The sequence below is a fragment of the Crotalus tigris genome, unplaced genomic scaffold (genome assembly GCF_016545835.1).
Source record: "Crotalus tigris isolate CLP2741 ecotype Arizona unplaced genomic scaffold, ASM1654583v1 scf7180000024342.5246164, whole genome shotgun sequence".
Classification (NCBI taxonomy): Eukaryota; Metazoa; Chordata; class Lepidosauria; order Squamata; family Viperidae; genus Crotalus; species Crotalus tigris.
In genome coordinates, this window is record NW_024100512.1 from 3,889,643 (window position 1) to 3,908,993 (window position 19,351).

Below are 19,351 nucleotides of genomic sequence, written 5' to 3' on the forward strand. Positions count from 1 at the left end.
CAAATAGCAATATGTAGTAGTCCACTAAACACAAATCAAAATTGGTAATTTACTAAAAAAAAAAAAAAAACGAGCAGTCTTTGTTCAATTGCTTTTGTTTTCACAGGAGCAGCATCCTCAAGTTTTTGCTATTGTTATTAAGGACAGATAGATGTGTTTATGTGTAAATTACCTTACTCCCTATGTAAAATAAAATATGTATTGATTTGATCTGTACAAATACATCTCAGTCCACTTCTGCTTTAAGTTTAAAGTTTTTCTTTTTTAAAAAATAATCCTGCATTCCTTTTGTTAGTTACTTCAAATAATATCCCTGCTTTCCCAGTTCACTCATTGTATTTGTGCGTCCCTAGGGATTTCAAAAGCTTCCTCGCTTGTTAGAAATGACGGGTTTATGAGTTTTGAATCAACATGAGACACTAGCATGAAGAATAGTGGTAAAATAAATACTATAGCAACAGCTTTCCATAGTAAAGCTTGCTCATAGAAATATGTCTAATTTCCAGTCTGGCTACAATTTGCCTTACATCTATGTTACATGGAGCCACTAAGGGCTTCGCTTGTGATTCCTAGTATTCTAAGAAAGTGTCCCTGAAAAAAAAAATCCCTCAACTCATATCACCCAGACGAGTTCTCTAGTTCTCTACTTCTAATTGCTGGTGCTTACACAATCACAATGGCACTCTTTGCACACAATAAAGAGTACCAGCAGGGTTGATAAAAAAAATTATTGTGCCAAAACTTGGCTTTCCCAGGTTTTTTCACAAATTTCCTTTCCCAGGGAAAGGTGCTTCTATTTTTCTACCTTATTTTCAGGGAACATAGTAATTTCTTTAAAATTTCTCTTTGCATGCAGTTGTTAGAGATGATGGAGCTGGTGGCTACTGCTGATTATTCTAAAGTCTTTCTGAATGCCATGTTCCACTCTGAAAATGGAAACGGTTTGTTCCTGCAGTCTTTTGGATTAAATTGAAACCAAAAGAAAGTAGAAAAGCTGTAGACCATTAGAAAAATGATCATACTTACCTCCTGGGCAGAAATATGATATATGACTCAAATACATAAATACATGGTGAAAGAAGGGATATTCATGGTGTATAGCGTTTGGCTACCTTCTAATTAAATGAGTGCAAGAATATCACACTTCACCCTGGAGGATTTCTCTGAAAATCTCCTTTGAAAGAAATGTCAACAGTGAAAAACAGCCCAATGTCCAAGGAATGCTAGTGGAAAGCATCAGAATAGACTGCTATATAATGGAGACTTATAGCAAAAAGGAGATCCTGCATTACAGCTTGCTATTCCCTTTTATTTTAAAGAAACTCCAGGCAAATGGTTTTGACTAAATAGGACATGATTCTCAGCACAATATAAAGGTGTGACAGGTACAATCTTAAAAAATCTTATTTAACCAAAACTAAACCAAATAGTTTTTTTTAGAAAAAAATGCAAAATGAATCCTCCAGAAGCTTAATATTATCAAACTATATATTTACTAACTGTAAAAATATAGGCATGAATATTGAGCAATGAAATTGATACAGTTTTAAATACATACTAATATAAAGTTCTCTGTTTCCAGCACCACAAAAAGATCTGGTCTACTACTCCAGCCCCAACTCAGTTAATGAAATAAAATTACATTCTCAGTGAAACACTTTTTTCCCCTTCAAATACAGTGAGTCTCAAAGTTGGAAGTTTTTAGTATCTGTTGTTTTATTTGTTTGTTCAATAAGGAGAATTACCAGAGAAATATGTTCTGAATGGACTAGGTAGATACATATTCATTAGACAAAGTCATTTTTTTCTTCTTAGCATACAGATTGCTGGCTGATGAACTTATCAATAGTTTCTTTGTTATTGTGTTGAAGTAACATCACCTATGTTATAAGGATTGCTTCCAAGTATAAACTACATGAGAATGATTTCAGGATAGCTACTTACATATTTATTATACAAATACGTATGACCATCTATCTTACAGTCAGTTCTGCATATTAGCATTCCACATAAAATAATTTGGCAATCATAGGAATATTGTGTAAGCTATAGATCATTGGCATATTTTCTATTTGCATTGTCTAGCAAGAATGAATATTTGTGATAATACCTGTGCTTTGACCTGCTAAAAAAGTATTAACTACTATTTATTCATCATTGTTCAAAGTATCAAACTTTAAATTATCTATTTTGCTATTTAATAGATCCTCCAACAAACCGAGCATCAGCTACTATACGTAACAATAAAAGTCAAGATATATCCCACATTGCATTTGGATCTAAAGTCCTTGGGCCACCTCCTCTCTCAGGACGAAGGCTCACAACAAGGGCATCTGGGGAGGTAAGAGCCATACTTCTTAAGAACAAATCTGGAATTTCTAATATGGAAACAGTAAACATTGTTGTACTGAAAACAATTTAAGAGGCAAAGAAATCTAGATCTTGTGAAGTGTCAATCCAACAGCTTGCCTCCCGGAATCATGGGTGCTCCGTCAATGGAAGTGTCAGAATCCAATTATATTTCATCTTTAATTATCAAACATAGAACATCCCAATTCTGCCTTCTCTGGATTCTGCCACAAGAGGGAGAGAAGGGGGAGAACAAAGGGGCTTTATGGCCCTCACTTCCTTCAGTATACTTCTAAGGAACTGAATGTGTTTATTGCAACCTCAAAGAGTTTGAATGTAGTTAGCACCAAAGAACCTTACCATAACAAAGGGGGCTATTTACCTTTCATGTAGTTTATCTGAAGTCTCCATCCAGACGGAAGAAAGGAATAAAGGGGTGGATTTGTGATGCCTGAAACTATCACTGGAAGGGGGGGTGATTGGGTGGGACTACTGGGGAACCTTAAAACCTTGAATGGGAGAGCTTGGACCCCAAGTCCTGTCTAGCACGCCTGCAACCACTTCTTCTTAATAAAGGATTCCTGTTGGAAGAATTATTCCAAGAGTTCTGTCTTCTTACGATGCAAAGTGGGGTGGGTCCTTACAGGAAGTTTTCAAGAAAATATTGAACAACCATTTGTCCAGGATGGTATAAGGACTCCTGTCTTGGACATGGAGGTTAGACTAGAAAATTTCCAAGGTCCCTTCCAGCCCTATGATTCTATGAACTATAATAGAGTAAGTGAGCATCCTATTGACCAGCTCTTCAGGATCACACTTAAACAAAATAACTGTAGTCTGGTGATAATATTGTATGTTTTTCCCCCAGATCAAGACCTAAAATACAGTAGTCTTCAACTTACAACCACAATTGGGACCGGAATTTCTGATGTTAAACAAAGTGGCAGTTAATTGAGTTGTGCCCAATTTTACAACCTTTTTTTTGCAATGGTTGTTAAGTGAATAATTGCAATTGTAAAGTGACTCAGGTGGTTGTTAAACAACATGCTTGCTGTAAAGTGGCTGGGATTACATGACCATGGGGATGCTGTTACGGTTGGAAGTGTGAGGACTAGTTGTAAGTAATATTTTCCCCATTTCATTGTAACTCCAAATGATCACTAAGTGAATGGTTGTTAAGTCAAGAACTACCTGTATGAACAGAAGGCCCATGAAAACAAATCCTTCCCATTCCAACTATCAATTGCCTTCCTAAATCAGAAAACAAACTATCAGAACACATAGGGGATTAATGATAGGAATGGAAGTAGTTTCCCTCCCATAGGCCTCCCACTCCCCTTCTCACCCAGAAAACAAAATTAAAGCAGAAAAACTAAATTGATGCCACTCTTTCATCCCTCAGAAAAAAAATTGGCAGGCTGGTTTATGGTGCCCAGTCTCTCCAAGGTACCCATCTTTAGTCTGCCATCTATCATAGTTGGTAGTGTAATAAAGTTTGGGGTCCTCAGTACCACATCCAAAGATGCCAGTGTGCCCCCAGATGTTTCTTTCTGCATGTGCCAGGGTTGGTATACCACCCATCCTTCATACATCTTAAAAACACCTGACCAAGAACAATAGAGGTTGGCACATTGCAAAACAAAACATTAGCGCTTTGTTTTTAAAAAATGCCTCTGGTTCTAAATAAGTCCCATCAGTGTTTTTAGAAAATGAAAATCCTGGGCAGCTGCAATCTAATGCTGTTTGTCATCGGAGCCCCAGAAAGGAGCATAGGAATGGCTCAGGTAAATCAGGCTTAAGCCTATCTTTGTTCAAAATTTTGTTATATTTGTGAATCAGATGCCTCTGGGTGCTTGAAAGCAGGAACTGAAAAATATACCTGTCATTTCTGCAAGGTAGACCAAGAAATCAACTCCAGAGGAAACCTAAAACTTCTTTTATTACGATTGGCTATCCTTACAAAATCTTGCCAGTCTGATTATGTTATATCTCTTTCTCTTTCTTACACGTCACTGAATTAGGGAGCTGGCTATCTCTTTCTCTCTGTTACGGACTTAAAATATGCTTTGCCTTTGTTGCCTTGATAATATAACTTCCATGTTTCCTTCAAGGTTCCCCTCCTTACTTGCTGCACCTCACCTGTGATAGTATCCTTGCAATTGGTATTTGGAGGCATTTGCCCAAATCCTGAGGTAGCATTGAGTGTCCAGATTAATAGCTTTTGATGGTTGCTGGGGAATTCTGGGAGTTGAAGTACGCGAGTCTTAAAGTTGCCAAGTTTGGAGATCCCTGTCTTAGACCATGCTTGGCCCAGAACTTTTTCCAGTGTCTCGGCCTGTTCAATTCAGTCCAGCATATTGGGCATGTTGCAGTGTTAACTGGTGGAAACTAAAAGAAGGGCCTTCTTGGTTGTAGATTTGTGGAATATTTTTCCCCTCAGAGATTAGAATGGCCCCAACCCTGTTGGGTTTTCACAAAGCTTTTAAAAACTTGGCTAAATACCTAGGCCTGGACCTTATAATGTGTTAAGGGTCCCATTTCTTGGCTTTACTGTTAATTGGTTAACTATCTCGGCTGCTAAATGTATTTATTTTCTGGATGTTTTTACATTTTTATTGTTCTTAATTCTTCTAGAGTTTTATATAAGCCACCCAGAATCACTTAGTTGAGATGTGTGGCTGTACAAATAGAATAAATAAATAAAATAAACTTGAACAGTCTCAGACAGGGAACCAACAGGAATAGGATTGGTTTGGTTTTTCTTTGTTATTTTCTCAGATGTGGTAGACAAATGTGCAAAGAGAGATGCTGTTAAGAGTTGCGGAAATTTAGGAGACAACATTGTAGGATGCTAAAAGATACGGCAGATATGATATCGGAACATTCATTATAATCTGGCAGATTATAATCTGGGATATTTTACAATTGTTTTATGTGTTAAACTAATTTATTATTCTATCCATGTATTAAGTCAGGATAGTGATGTCAGAGATTTTACTTTGAGGTGACATCACAAAACTGATCTTCAGTGAAGGCTCTGCCTCTTACCCTTGCCTTCTATTGCTTTGGCGACATTCTAGTACTTTGGCAAATTTTCACAGTGAGAATTCATTATGTAAGAAATATTTGGCTCAGTGTAGATGTCAGCTTTACCAGGTAGACCAGTAGGGAAACATGACCAGATAAACTAAATCTACCTTATTATAAAGTTACATTAACAGAATCTTGCAAGTCTGAAAGTACAATTCTCACACCATCATCTTTACATCCGAGAATTTAGGGAGGGTACCTCTGGAGTCCTTTGCCCTGCATATTACTCAGCTGTGGGCTCTGCTGTCTCTTATCTGACCATTTCCAAGGCTGTATCTCTTCCCTCTGTCTCCCAGAGTATTTCCCACATACTACTGTATTACATTTCATGAATATTCTTATTCCTGTGTCCACCTTCCAACCTCCCTAGCATATCAGTTGGCATTTTGACAACAGTGAAATGAAAAAAGAATTCAAACCTTCAGTGGGGTTTTTTTCTGATCAAATTCGAAATGCCGAGTTCCAATTTCTCATAACCGATGTAAAAGTGCAACAGAGAGATTGCAACATGTGCTTGTAATGTAATGCTTTCTATTAAGATCCATCAACATTTGGAAAAATTTGAAGGCATCGATAGATGGGGTATTGATAGTGCCAAATACTAAGCAAAAATGTGTTTGCGTCTGTGTAGACACAGATACACACTTTATACCTTTTACTGAAAACTATTGTATTTAAAGTACAGATCTACTGTATTTTTAATACTAATAAAAGCAGTATTCTGTCCAATGTTATATGTTTGTAGTATTTGTCCTAATAAATACTGAAGCGTGAAAAATGTTGCTACATTTTTTGCTAGCTGCATGACTTTTATTAGTTATTGATTTCAGTGAGATGTAAATGTTTTAACATTTTCTAGTAGATGGAGAGTAGAGATTTTCCACTGTTGAGACAGGCAGATTAGGCAGCAGTCAAGAAATTCACAGTCATGAATAGCTATCACAAGTGTTAATATTAGGGATGCTATCTTCATTGAACTATATTGAATAATGGCAGCAAGAGATTTTATCCCCAAACAATACAATTATGTTAACAGAACCAAAGAAGAAATACCCAATTTTTAAATAACCTGCTCTTTGGGATTAATGGAGAGGCATAACAGACCAATTCCTAAATATTACACTGTACTATTTTATTATTCCAAGTCAGAAAAATAGATATCTCTTGTGTGTATATATGCATATGTATTATATAAACATGCATCCTTAAGTCAATCTGGACTATGAGCAAACTTTTATCAGTTGTCAATCAGTCAGTATTCAATCAGTCAATCATATCTATTTCACTACACTTTAAGTATCTAATCCAAGATAAAGGTGAGACAGATTGGGAAAATGGATTATAACTGTCTCATGGTTACAAATAGAATCTTCTTTATTGGACTGGTCATTTCCAGTATGGATGTTCTCAGCTATCCGTTCTATATATGATGGCCTGAGAATTGCATTATAGTTTCTTGTGTATCCACCTGACTTTTCACAGCTCTCTTTGTTGGGCACATCAGTGTCATTAGGATGGTCTTCATCATTAAGGCAAGTAACAATAGCATTTAGACTTATATACTGCTCTATAGTGTTTTATGGCATTCTTTGTGCAGTTTACAAAGTCAGCCTATTGCCCCCAACAATCTGAGTCTTCATTTTACCAACCTCGAAAGGATGGAAGGCTGAGTAAACATTGAGCCAGTAAGGATCAAATTCCTGACAGTGGACAGAATTTGCCTGCAGTACTGCATTCTAACCACTGCACCACCACAGGGCTCAAAAATATAATTATGATTAGAGTTTCTGGGGGTGATAATCTTATCCAGTCGTGTCCCACTCTTGGCAATTCTATGGGCCAAGTCTCTCCCTGTCTTCCGATCTTGCACTATGTCAGTGGTGGCGAACCTATGACACGCGTGCCAGAGGCGGCACTCAGAGCCCTCTCTGTGGGCACATGCACCGTCGCCCCAGCCCCGCCTCCTCCCATGGTCCCCTCCTCACCAGCAGCCATCTGGAGGGGAATCACCCCCAGGCACTGCCCACGCAACGCTGTGCAGCTAAGGACATGGTAGCCAGACAGCGGGGACAAGACTCTGCCCTTGCACCCCATCATGTGCAGATGCTGCTGCAGGGCACGGGCGGAAGGCATGGCCATCATGGTGCTGTTGGGCTGCCTGGGTGATCTGTGGTGGGCCATGGAGGTGGTGGGTGCTTTACAGCCCTCTCTAAGCGGTTTACAGAGTCAGCATATTGCCCCCCAACAGTCTGGGTCCTCATTTTACCGACCTCGGAAGGATGGAAGGCTGAATCAACCTTGAGCCAGTGAGACTCGAACTGCATTCTAACCATCGCGCTACCATGGCTCTATAGCAAGGCAACACAGTCCTGCCTTGTCCTGCTGAGCGTCACATTTTCTTCCTTGTGTTAAACGTGATAATGAAATATATTTGTAATGTAAATTTAAATTTCCTAATTTACTATTTTTCTAGCTGCTAATTTTTTAAATTATAGAAGGGAAGAATAGTTTATTTTGAAAAAAAAATACTCACTGAGACTTAATAATATAAGCTTATATCTAGATAAAATGTTACTTGGATACCACTGTCCAAATTTAACCTTTTAATTAAACTTCCAATTCAGTTTTTTCTCTCTTTTTCTTAATTTTCCTTATACTGAACTGATATATCTTTTTTTTTTAAGTCAACAAAATCGAGCCTTAGGACAAAAAGGTCATGCCAAATGCCAACTTTGGAAAAGAGAGCAGAACCAGTACAAGATACAGTAGTGACTGAGCAGTCTCCATCATCATTCGATATGGCTTTAGATAAAAAAAATATAGAAAATATCTGTAACACAAATCAAGTTTCCCTGGACAAGGGTAAGATGCTGATGCAATAGTTATAAAAACTAACACTGCAACATTTTTGAATTGTTCTTTATTAATTGCTTCAAGGAAACTATGTAGTAAATTTAATAACTCTTTCCTCTGCTTTACTGTTTGGACAACTGAGTTTTCAACAGGTGAGTGACCTGATTTTAAAATTCGGAAGGTTATCGAGTGGTACGTTGGAGATGGCAATAAGACATTGCAGTGGAAATAGATACTTGTAGAGGGGTTATTTTCTTTTATTACTAAATCGTTTTCCAATATTCTTGCAAGGCAGGTTGAGTTGACAGAAAAATCATATCACATCAGCCAGTGAGCTCCATGATTTAATGTCAGAATATTTCCAGGGCCAAGAATTACTCAAAAATTGTATTATATTTAGGAATTATTGCAAAAGTCTTACTTGTATATATGTATCCATAACACTTTGTGATTGATTCTAGGTTTACATATGGAGGTATATCATTTGATTTATATAAATTCATTGTTGTGTGCTTGGTAACAAGCAGTTGAATATATGAGTTCATTCTATAGAGAAAAAAAGTAATATGGAGTTGAAAAATGGGATCATAGTGAAAAATCATATCTGTAATAAATTAATTTGGTATAATAACCTAATTAAAATTCTATATGGATTAATCTGGAAGTTGAATCATGGCAATTGGACTTCACCGCAGATTGAAGAAGCCTCTTGGATAAGGAGCAAAAAATTTCATATCAAAAAGAAAAAGAAATCCAGTTGCCATGACTCAACTTACAGACAAATCTACCCGGATGACTGAGAATCTTCATCGACATGCATGGATTAGCTTTTGTTCATTAAAGTTGTTTTGCAAATTTAAAAACAAATCCTGCTGATTTTCAAAAAATATTCCTTTCCCATTTAAGATTGCAGAGAGCCAGCATTATTTTTCTAACTTTTTTCTTCTAGGCAGCCATGCCTTCCTATCTGTGCCATTGTGAAAATTTACAGTGATGGCCCAGAAACAGTTAGTAGCACAGCACAAATGTTATATTCCTTAACATCACAGCTCTTTCAGTGTAAGATAATACACTGTTTTTCTTGTTTTCCAAGGAAATCTGAAACAGTTGACATAAAATATAAACGCCTACATTACAGGGATTATGAAAATCAAATCTTTCAGAATGGAATTTCCTTCTGAACATTAATAAAGATTTGCACAATTACACAAAGTGCATGTAAATAAAGAATTTCTGTGCTTTCAGAAGAAAAGACAAAAAAACTAAAAATAAATTATTCTTGTAAACCTTTATATATACAGTACTAAAAAAAAGCAAACGAAAGAGTGAAACTCTTCAAATTTTTTAATGCTATTGTATTCAGTATTGCTTTGGAGCAGATTTTAGTTTTAAAAAATTAAAAGCCCAAGTGGCTAGTTTGCTATGCAGTTTCTAGATATTAAAACAGATGCTTAATGAACAGTTGCTCTCCTGTTTTTAAGTCAAATTTGATACTGGTTAACTAATAGGCATTCTGACCGCTCTTAGGATACTCTAACTCAATCAAGGGAATAAAAAATATAATAGGAAAAGCTGCCAATTATTCATAACACAGTGAGTAAGAAAGTGAAAAGTAGAGATAAGAAGTAAGAGCATTGTAGCAATTAGAAACATAATTCTCTATATCTTGTATGCCATCAACAATCTTTATCAACTTCTCTTATATTTATATCACACCTTTTATTCAGAAGTTCAAAGATAATAATAATAATAATAATAATAACAACAACAACAACAACAACAACAACATCATCAAAAACATCTACCAGACTATCCCATCTCCTTTACATGGATGATCTGAAGCTATATGGAAAAACATCATCTGAAATAGAATCGCTGCTCAACACTGTCCGTATATATAGCCAAGATATTGTAATGGAGTTTGGCTTGGACAAATGTGCCACACTTACTATCAAACAAGGAAAAATAGTGAAAACTGAAGGAATCAAGATGCCCCACGAAAATAACATTAAGAGTCTGGATGAGGAAGATTACTACAAATACTTGGGTATCCTTCAAGCTGACAACATCAAGCACACTGAAGTCAAGAAAAAGATTAGAGGTGAATACATCAAGAGAGTGAAGAAGATCTTAAAGTCCAAACTCAATGGAGGAAATACCATAAAGGCAATCAACACCTGGGCAATTCCCAGTCATTAGGTACACAGCTGGAATAGTGGACTGGACTCAAGCAGAACTAAAAGCAATGGATAGGCAGACCAGAAAAATAATGACAATGAATCATGCCCTTCATCCACGCAGTGACATTGATAGACTTTATCTACCAAGGCAAATAGGTGGGCGTGGAATGCTACAAGTACATCAGATGGTTGAAGAAGAAAAAATGGCTTTGGAAGAATATCTGAAGAACAATGATGAAGATGCACTGAAATTAGTATATCAGGAAGGCTTACTGACTACTGGAGAGACCAAACTGGCCTACAAGAAAGACCAAATGAAGAACAGAATAGAGGCATGGGAAGACAAAGCACTACATGGCCAATACATGAAAAAAATAGCTGGGAAAGCAGATAATAATAAAACCTGGCAATGGCTAAGAGCAGGAAAATTGAAGAAAGAGACCGAGGGACTAATTCTGGCTGCACAAGACCAAGCCTTAAGGACAAATGCATACAAAGTCAAAATTGAGAAGACAGCAACAGACAGTAAGTGCCGCCTATGCAAAGAAGCTGAAGAAACAGTGGACCACCTGGTAAGCTGTTGCAAGAAGATTGCACAGACTGACTACAAGCAGCGGCATGACAAAGTAGCAACAATGGTGCATTGGAAGATCTGCAAAAAATATCATTTGCCTGTAAGCAAAAACTGGTGGGATCATAAAATAGAGAAAGTCATAGAAAATGATAAAATTAAACTGCTCTGGCACTTCAGAATTCAGACAGACAAGCACCTGCAACATAACATCCCAGACTTAACAATTGTTGATAAGAAAGACAAAAAAGTCTGGATAGTGGATGTGGCAGTGCCTGGAGACAGCAGAATAGAAGAGAAAGAACTGGAGAAGATAACAAAATACAAAGACCTACAAATAGAAATAGAAAGACTGTGGCAAAAGCAAGCAAGGGTAGTACCAATAGTATAGGCTCCTTGGGTGCAATCCCAAAACAACTGGAGCACCACTTGAACACCATTGGCATTGACAAATTCGCTATTAGTCAATTGCAAAAGGCGGCCTTACTAGGAACTGCTTCCATCCTGCGAACGATATCTGTAATACCATCAAACATCCACATCTGCCTATCCCAGGTCCTGGGTAAGGACTCGATAGGTAGACAAAATGCCAAATCCAGTCTGAACATCTGGCTGACTGTGCGATGATCAATAATAATAATAATAATAATAATAATAATCCCCCAGTGAGGCACTACCTTGACGTGGTTGTGGGGCTTGTGTACTCTGAGGAAGATGAGAGCTATGCCAGAGGTTCAACCATACTGGACAGGTCTCATCAGAGGAGTCAGACAAAGAGTGTCTCTCCCATAAAAAATATGGTGAGACGTAAATTTCAGAATGCCATACCGGCTCGGACGTCGCCCGGGTTAACAAGGTCCGCGCTAGATATTGGAGTTCCTGGATATCTGGTGAAAAATGGGTTACAGGACTCAGGACTGTTGGCTGAGCAACCAGGGCCAGCAGCTGCAGAACTACTGGAAGAAAAGGTGTTTACCCGTCGCAGATACACAGTGATGGAAAACAAAGAAATAATGATCTGTTACTACAGATCAAGTCCAACAAGAAGAGGATATCTAAAACGAATGCACCAGTTCTGGAAAGAACAACATCCAGAATCAGAAATAACAGAACAGAGACTAGCAGATCAACGCCGATTTATAACACGAAATAAAGTATTCACAGAAACAGAATTGGACGAACTGCAAAGGTTTACCCAGGGCAAAGAAATCAAAGCCTTACCAGAAGTAATTCAGAATGTAGAGGCAAACCAGGGGGAGTTGGCAGTGAAGAATCCAGCAGAGATATACAACTGTTCTCATTTGGAAACCAGGCACCTCTTCCTCAGGAAGAACAAAACCCTCTAACTAAAGAAATAAAAGAATTGAAACAAAGAATAACTGAGCATCTAGAACAGCACAAAAACAACAGAATAAGGCTGCCTGCATTGAAGCTTGTTCCAAAGAAACAGCTAGCACAAGTATTAAAAGATGCAAATACTGCAATATCAAGTATAAGCACCAATTCACTGCAAGAAACAAACCAACTAATGTACAGCACAGCTGCAGTTATAACTGAATACCTGGGATGCAAAATCAACAAAGAAGAAAAACAAACAAACAGTGCACCAGAAAAATGGAAGGTTAGACTAGAAAATAAGATCAGCAAGTTAAGATCACATGCAAGCAAGCTAGAACAGATGAAAGAAAAGAAGCTGAAGAACAAGAAGACCAAAGAATACCTAATCAAGAAATACCACTTAGAAACAAGGAAGATCAAGGAAGCACTGGAAATAATAAAGCAACAAATAACAGCTATAGCCAGGAAAATCAGTAGATATGAAGCTCGAATTGCAAACTATAGGCAGAACCTCCAATTTCAATCCAATCAGAAACGTTTCTACCAATCCATCAATGGAGAAACTGCAAGGAATCAGTCAGTACCTGACAAGGAAGAAACAGTGCAGTTCTGGAAGCAGATATGGGATAACCCAAAGAAATACAACAAGGATGCGGCTTGGTTAAAAGAGGTGGATGCAAATAAAACAGAAGTTGAAATGAAAGAACTAGTAATAACAACAAAAATGGTAGAAAAAAGAGCAAAGAAAATCAAAAATTGGTCAGCACCAGGTGAAGATGAACTGCATGGGTTTTGGTTGAAACATCTAACTGTTATACACCCACTCATTGCCAAGCAGTTCAACAATATACTACAAGGAGGAGAAATTGAAAAGTGGCTAACAACTGGGAAAACCTACCTAATAATGAAAAATCCAGCAAAAGGGGCAACACCAGGTAACTACAGGCCAATTACCTGCTTACCAACAACTTTCAAATTACTAACTGGTGTGGTAGCTGATGCAGTACAACAGCATCTAGTTGAAAACAATCTCTTTCCACCTGAGCAGAAAGGAAACCGCCCCAATAGCAGAGGAACAAAAGATCAACTCCTAATAGACAAAATGATCTTGGAAAACTGCAAGAGAAGGAAGACCAACCTGAATGTGGCATGGATTGACTACAAAAAGGCATTTGACTCTCTGCCACATGATTGGATAATCAAAGTGCCTAGAAATAACAGGAGTCAGTAGAAACATCAGAAAATTTGTGCAAAGATCGATGGCACAATGGAAGACACAGTTGCAGATCAATGGTGAGAAGCTGGGAGAGGTTAATATCAAGAGAGGGATATTTCAAGGAGATTCATTATCACCATTACTATTTGTTATTGCACTGTTTCCTCTGTCAACAATACTGAATAACTCAGGACATGGCTATCAAACATCAAAAACATCTGCCAGACTATCCCACCTCCTTTACATGGATGATCTGAAGCTGTATGGAAAAACATCATCTGAAATAGAATCGCTGCTCAACACTGTCCGTATATATAGCCAAGATATTGTAATGGAGTTTGGCTTGGACAAATGTGCCACACTTACTATCAAACAAGGAAAAATAATGAAAACTGAAGGAATCAAGATGCCCACGAAAATAACATTAAGAGTCTGGATGAGGAAGAGTACTACAAATACTTGGGTATCCTTCAAGCTGACAACATCAAGCACACTGAAGTCAAGAAAAAGATTAGAGGTGAATACATCAAGAGAGTGAAGAAGATCTTAAAGTCCAAACTCAATGGAGGAAATACCATAAAGGCAATCAACACCTGGGCAATCCCAGTCATTAGGTACACAGCTGGAATAGTGGACTGGACTCAAGCAGAACTAAAAGCAATGGATAGGCAGACCAGAAAAATAATGACAATGAATCATGCCCTTCATCCACGCAGTGACATTGATAGACTTTATCTACCAAGGCAAATAGGTGGGCGTGGAATGCTACAAGTACATCAGATGGTTGAAGAAGAAAAAATGGCTTTGGAAGAATATCTGAAGAACAATGATGAAGATGCACTGAAATTAGTATATCAGGAAGGCTTACTAACTACTGGAGAGACCAAACTGGCCTACAAGAAAGACCAAATGAAGAACAGAATAGAGGCATGGGAAGACAAAGCACTACATGGCCAATACATGAAAAAAATAGCTGGGAAAGCAGATAATAATAAAACCTGGCAATGGCTAAGAGCAGGAAAATTGAAGAAAGAGACCGAGGGACTAATTCTGGCTGCACAAGACCAAGCCTTAAGGACAAATGCATACAAAGTCAAAATTGAGAAGACAGCAACAGACAGTAAGTGCCGCCTATGCAAAGAAGCTGAAGAAACAGTGGACCACTTGGTAAGCTGTTGCAAGAAGATTGCACAGACTGATTACAAGCAGCGGCATGACAAAGTAGCAACAATGGTGCATTGGAAGATCTGCAAAAAATATCATTTGCCTGTAAGCAAAAACTGGTGGGATCATAAAATAGAGAAAGTCATAGAAAATGATAAAATTAAACTGCTCTGGGACTTCAGAATTCAAACAGACAAGCACCTGCAACATAACACCCCAGACTTAACAATTGTCGATAAGAAAGACAAAAAAGTCTGGATAGTGGACGTGGCAGTGCCTGGAGATAGCAGAATAGAAGAGAAAGAACTGGAGAAGATAACAAAATACAAAGACCTACAAATAGAAATAGAAAGACTGTGGCAAAAGCAAGCAAGGGTAGTACCAATAGTAATAGGCTCCTTGGGTGCAATCCCAAAACAACTGGAGCACCACTTGAACACCATTGGCATTGACAAATTCGCTATTAGTCAATTGCAAAAGGCGGCCTTATTAGGAACTGCTTCCATCCTGCGACGATATCTGTAATACCATCAAACATCCACATCTGCCTATCCCAGGTCCTGGGTAAGGACTCGATAGGTAGACAAAATGCCAAATCCAGTCTGAACATCTGGCTGACTGTGCGATGATCCATAATAGAGTTGGAAGTGACCTTGGAGATCTTCTAGTCGAACCTCCTGCTCAGGCAGGAAACTCTATACCATTTCAGACAAATGGCTATCCAGTCTCTTCTTAAAAACTTCCAGTGTTGGAGCATTCACAACTTTTAGAGGAAGCTTGTTCCACTGATTAATTGTTCAGTCAGGAAATTTCTCCTTAGTTCTAGATTGTTTCTCTCTTGGGATAGTTTCCATCCATTGCTTCTTGTCTTGCCTTCAGGTGCTTTGGAGAATAGCTTGACTCTCTCTTCTTTGTGACAACCCCTGAGATATTGGAACACTGCTATCATGTCACCCCTACTCCTTCTCTTCATTAAACTAGGCATGCCGAATTCCAGCAACAGTTCCTTATATGTTTTAGCCTCCTGTCCCCTAATCATCTTTGTTGCTCTTCTCTGTACTCTTTCTAGAGTCCCAACATCTTTTTTACATCATGGTGACAAAAACTGAATGCAGTATTACAAGTGTGGCCTTACCAAGGCGTTATAAAGAGGTATTAACTCTCTGCACACTTCCCTCCATGTAGATGCAGTTCCATTGAGGACCACATGCTAAGTATGGTCAGTCAGCCAGCTACAAATCCATCTGGTGGTGATGCTGTTTAACCCACATTTTTCTATCTTATCAAGTAGTAGGTTGTGGTCTACTTTATCAAATGCCTTACTGAAGTCCAAGTAAATTATATCCACAGCATTCCTCTGGTCCACTTGATTTTGTCACCTGGTCAAAGAATGTAATAAGATTTGTCTGACATGATCTGTTTTTGACAAACCAATGTTGGCTTTTGTTGCCTCTGACTTTCTTTGCCTCTAGGTGTTTGCTGATTCCAGAATCCAGGTGGATCCATTTTGTTGCCTCTGACTTTGTTTCCCTCTAGGTGTTTGCTGATTCCAGGTGGATCCATTTTTTTTCCTTTTTTAAAGTTGGGAACTACATCAGCTCTTTTCCAGTCCTCTGATAGTTCTCCAGTACTCCAGGATCTTTGAAAGATATAGTTCAGTGGTTCGGAGATCACATCTGCTAGTTGTTTGAGAACCTTGGGGTGTAATCCATCTGGTCCTGGTGATTTGAACTCTTCTAGGCTGGACAGATGCTCACTTACCATTTTCTTGCCCATTTTAACTTGTGTTTCTAATCTGTTTTTTACGGTACTATTTTTGATAGGTTGGACTGTTTTTTGCCTTTGGATAAAGATGGATGCAAAAAACAAGTTAAGTAGTTCTGCTTTCTCCCTGTTGTTTGTCATCTTCTTGCCATTTTCTCCTATTAATGGACCAATCATTTCCTTAACTTTTTTCTTGTTTTTTATATGTCAAAATAAGCTTTTTTTGTTATTTTTAACTTTTTTCGCAAGCCTTAGTTCATTTCTCACTTCATCTTTTCAGGCTTGGGCTATTTGCTGATATTCTGCCTTAGTTATGTGCCCCTCTTTTCACTTTTTATACTTGCCCTTCTTGTCTTCAATTTCTCAGAGAGTTCTTTATGCAGCCATGCTGGTTTCTTTTGAGAGCTGTTATTTTCTTCTTCATTGGTATTGTGCTAGACTGGACTTTTAAAACCTCACTTTTCAAAATTTCCCAAGCTTCTTGAGTTGTTTTCCCCTTGAGGATTCTCATCCATGGAATTCTTCCCAAGCTCCCTCTAAGTTTATTGAAATTAGCTCTCTTAAAGTCCAAGACTGTAGTTTGACTATATTCTATTGCTTGGCTTGCATAATAGTGAATTCCAATATTGCATGATCACTCCCCCCCCCAAGGTTCCTGTAGCTTCAACACCTTCTATCATTTCATCTCTGCTAGTGAGAATTAAGTCCAATATGGCTGATCCCCTAGTTCCCTTCTCTACTTTTTGGGAGACAAAGTTGTCTACTAGGTTTATCAGGAATCTGTTTGATCTTCCACTTAGTGCAGAGTTTGTCTCCCAGTTGATGTCAGGGTAATTAAAGTTCCCCATTACCCTTGTGATCTATGTTACATGCACTGATAACCCTATCTATAACTTTCCACCCTCCCATTTATTTTTTGTTTGAAAAATGTAGTAGGTTGAGCTTACAGAAAGTGTTTAGGCCAACATTGCCCAGAAGCATTCATGGTGAAAAGTGGGCCTGGATCTCCCTGTTGCCAGATGAAGCCTTTAACCACTATACCATATGGAGTTTTACTTACTGTTTATTTACAATATACAGTATAATCCATTGCCCTAAAACATACTTATGTCATTGGATGACCGGTATAGCCAAAAGTCATAGTAGTTCAGCTTCAAGGTTATAAAAGCATCAACAGTAATGACTAAATATAAACTTTTAAAAATATTTTCAATTCTTTTGATAAATAAAACTGAGGAAAAGGATTTCTAGTTTTCAGGTTTTGTAAGTAGGTTCCTCTTGGGGCTCTCTGAGTTGAAAGAGTTCCACAATCATTGTCGTCAACACCATCCCACCCAAAGTCAAGAAGACTCAGAAAATTGTCACTTATTCTGCTCTCTCAATAGAGGTTGAATGCTGTCAATGCTAAATCTCATCTGTCACCCAAATTACATATGTTGAGTTTATTAACTAAGAATTGTACAATCCCATCACAGAAACCAAGCAAATTAGATGGAAAAATGAGGCGAGTCAGAATTTGTTCACATAACTCAATGCTGAGATAAATAATATTTTCATAGTCAGAACAGACTATGACAAATACTTAGTCAAATATACAAAAAAGGTAGGAAATGGGGAAAAGACCAGGCCTTTTAGTTCCTTCTTAACTAGCTTTGACTCTTTCCTGGAGAATATATGGCATTCTAAAGATTCTAGTCCCAGACAAATGCTTTTGAAATAAATGCTGAAATAGTGCAAAAAAGAAAACAAACATCCTTGTGTCCATTACCATTCAAGTTGTGGAGGGAATTGTGGAGATACAGAGTAATGCAAAGGAGGTGCAGAATATGCATTTGTCTTCATCATGAATTGATTTATAATCCTGAGATTATAGAGAATTTCTGTTCACTGCTTTATGTTAGATTTGTTCCAGTTATGAACAGAAATTCTTTAAACTGGCAGCATAGAAAATTTATAAACATATCTACTCTAGCAGGTGTGCACTGTCATTACAAAAGGGAAATTGGTGGCAAAGAAAGAAATAAAACAAATGAATATTGTATATCATTTGTCAGCTTTTTTTATGTCATGTTAAAGCCTTCATTAAAATGTGAGGCTGCAATTAGAGGCTCCAGCATAAATCTGACTCTGCAGTGAAAGTAATTAGACATTTAGGTGATCATTCTTGTATTTATCATGTTTGCTGCACTACCATGATTACACAGTAATTTACATATTTTCCTAAGAAGCTGCACAAAATTATTCATTACAATTGATATGAAAACATTTGATATCCTCTCCCGACTCCCCATAGAAGAATTTCAACATTCCTTGTGACTCAGAGCTAGTAAGATTTTTGTTTGGTCTAGATCATGCATCACTTTCATTTGTAAACAAGTATCAGTGCTACAGTGCCCACGTTTTACATGAATTTTGAACTGTGCAATAATTGGTGTGAAATACGGTTCTACAAAATCATTAGATTTTTTTTCCCACTTGTTTGTATTTCAGTCAAATTTAATTTTTTATCTACTTCTCCCAAAAATATGTAGCTGAACAAAATCTATCCTTCCCAGGGTTTTTCCACTTTGACTTTGATGGGTGACGTCATATGTTGCCAAGAGTGTTGTTGCCACCCTTCCTCAATTGTATTTGTGATTGGTTCAGGGTTTGCCTAGTTCCAATGCTGTGATCAATGTCATGAGACCAAAAACAGCACCTTGTTTGCATAGTGAAAATTTATTTCTGTAAATTAGAAGGAACCTAGAAAGCATATTAAATATGGTACTCTTGGAACCCCATTGCATAATCCCCCTTTCTCTGCCAAAGGAATAAGATAAATAACTT

The 19,351-nt window shown here is 37.7% G+C and overlaps 1 protein-coding gene across 6 annotated transcripts in view; it reads left to right on the forward strand.

Moving 5' to 3' along the window:
* CFAP20DC (CFAP20 domain containing) overlaps positions 1-19,351 on the forward strand; it is a 188,866-nt gene that overhangs the window by 81,191 nt on the left and 88,324 nt on the right. For all 6 annotated transcript variants that reach the window (XM_039326717.1, XM_039326715.1, XM_039326713.1 and 3 more), the window contains 2 exons: positions 2,205-2,341; positions 8,124-8,301. In XM_039326717.1, the coding sequence (XP_039182651.1) occupies positions 2,205-2,341; positions 8,124-8,301 (315 nt within the window). The remainder of the gene's footprint in view (positions 1-2,204; positions 2,342-8,123; positions 8,302-19,351) is intronic.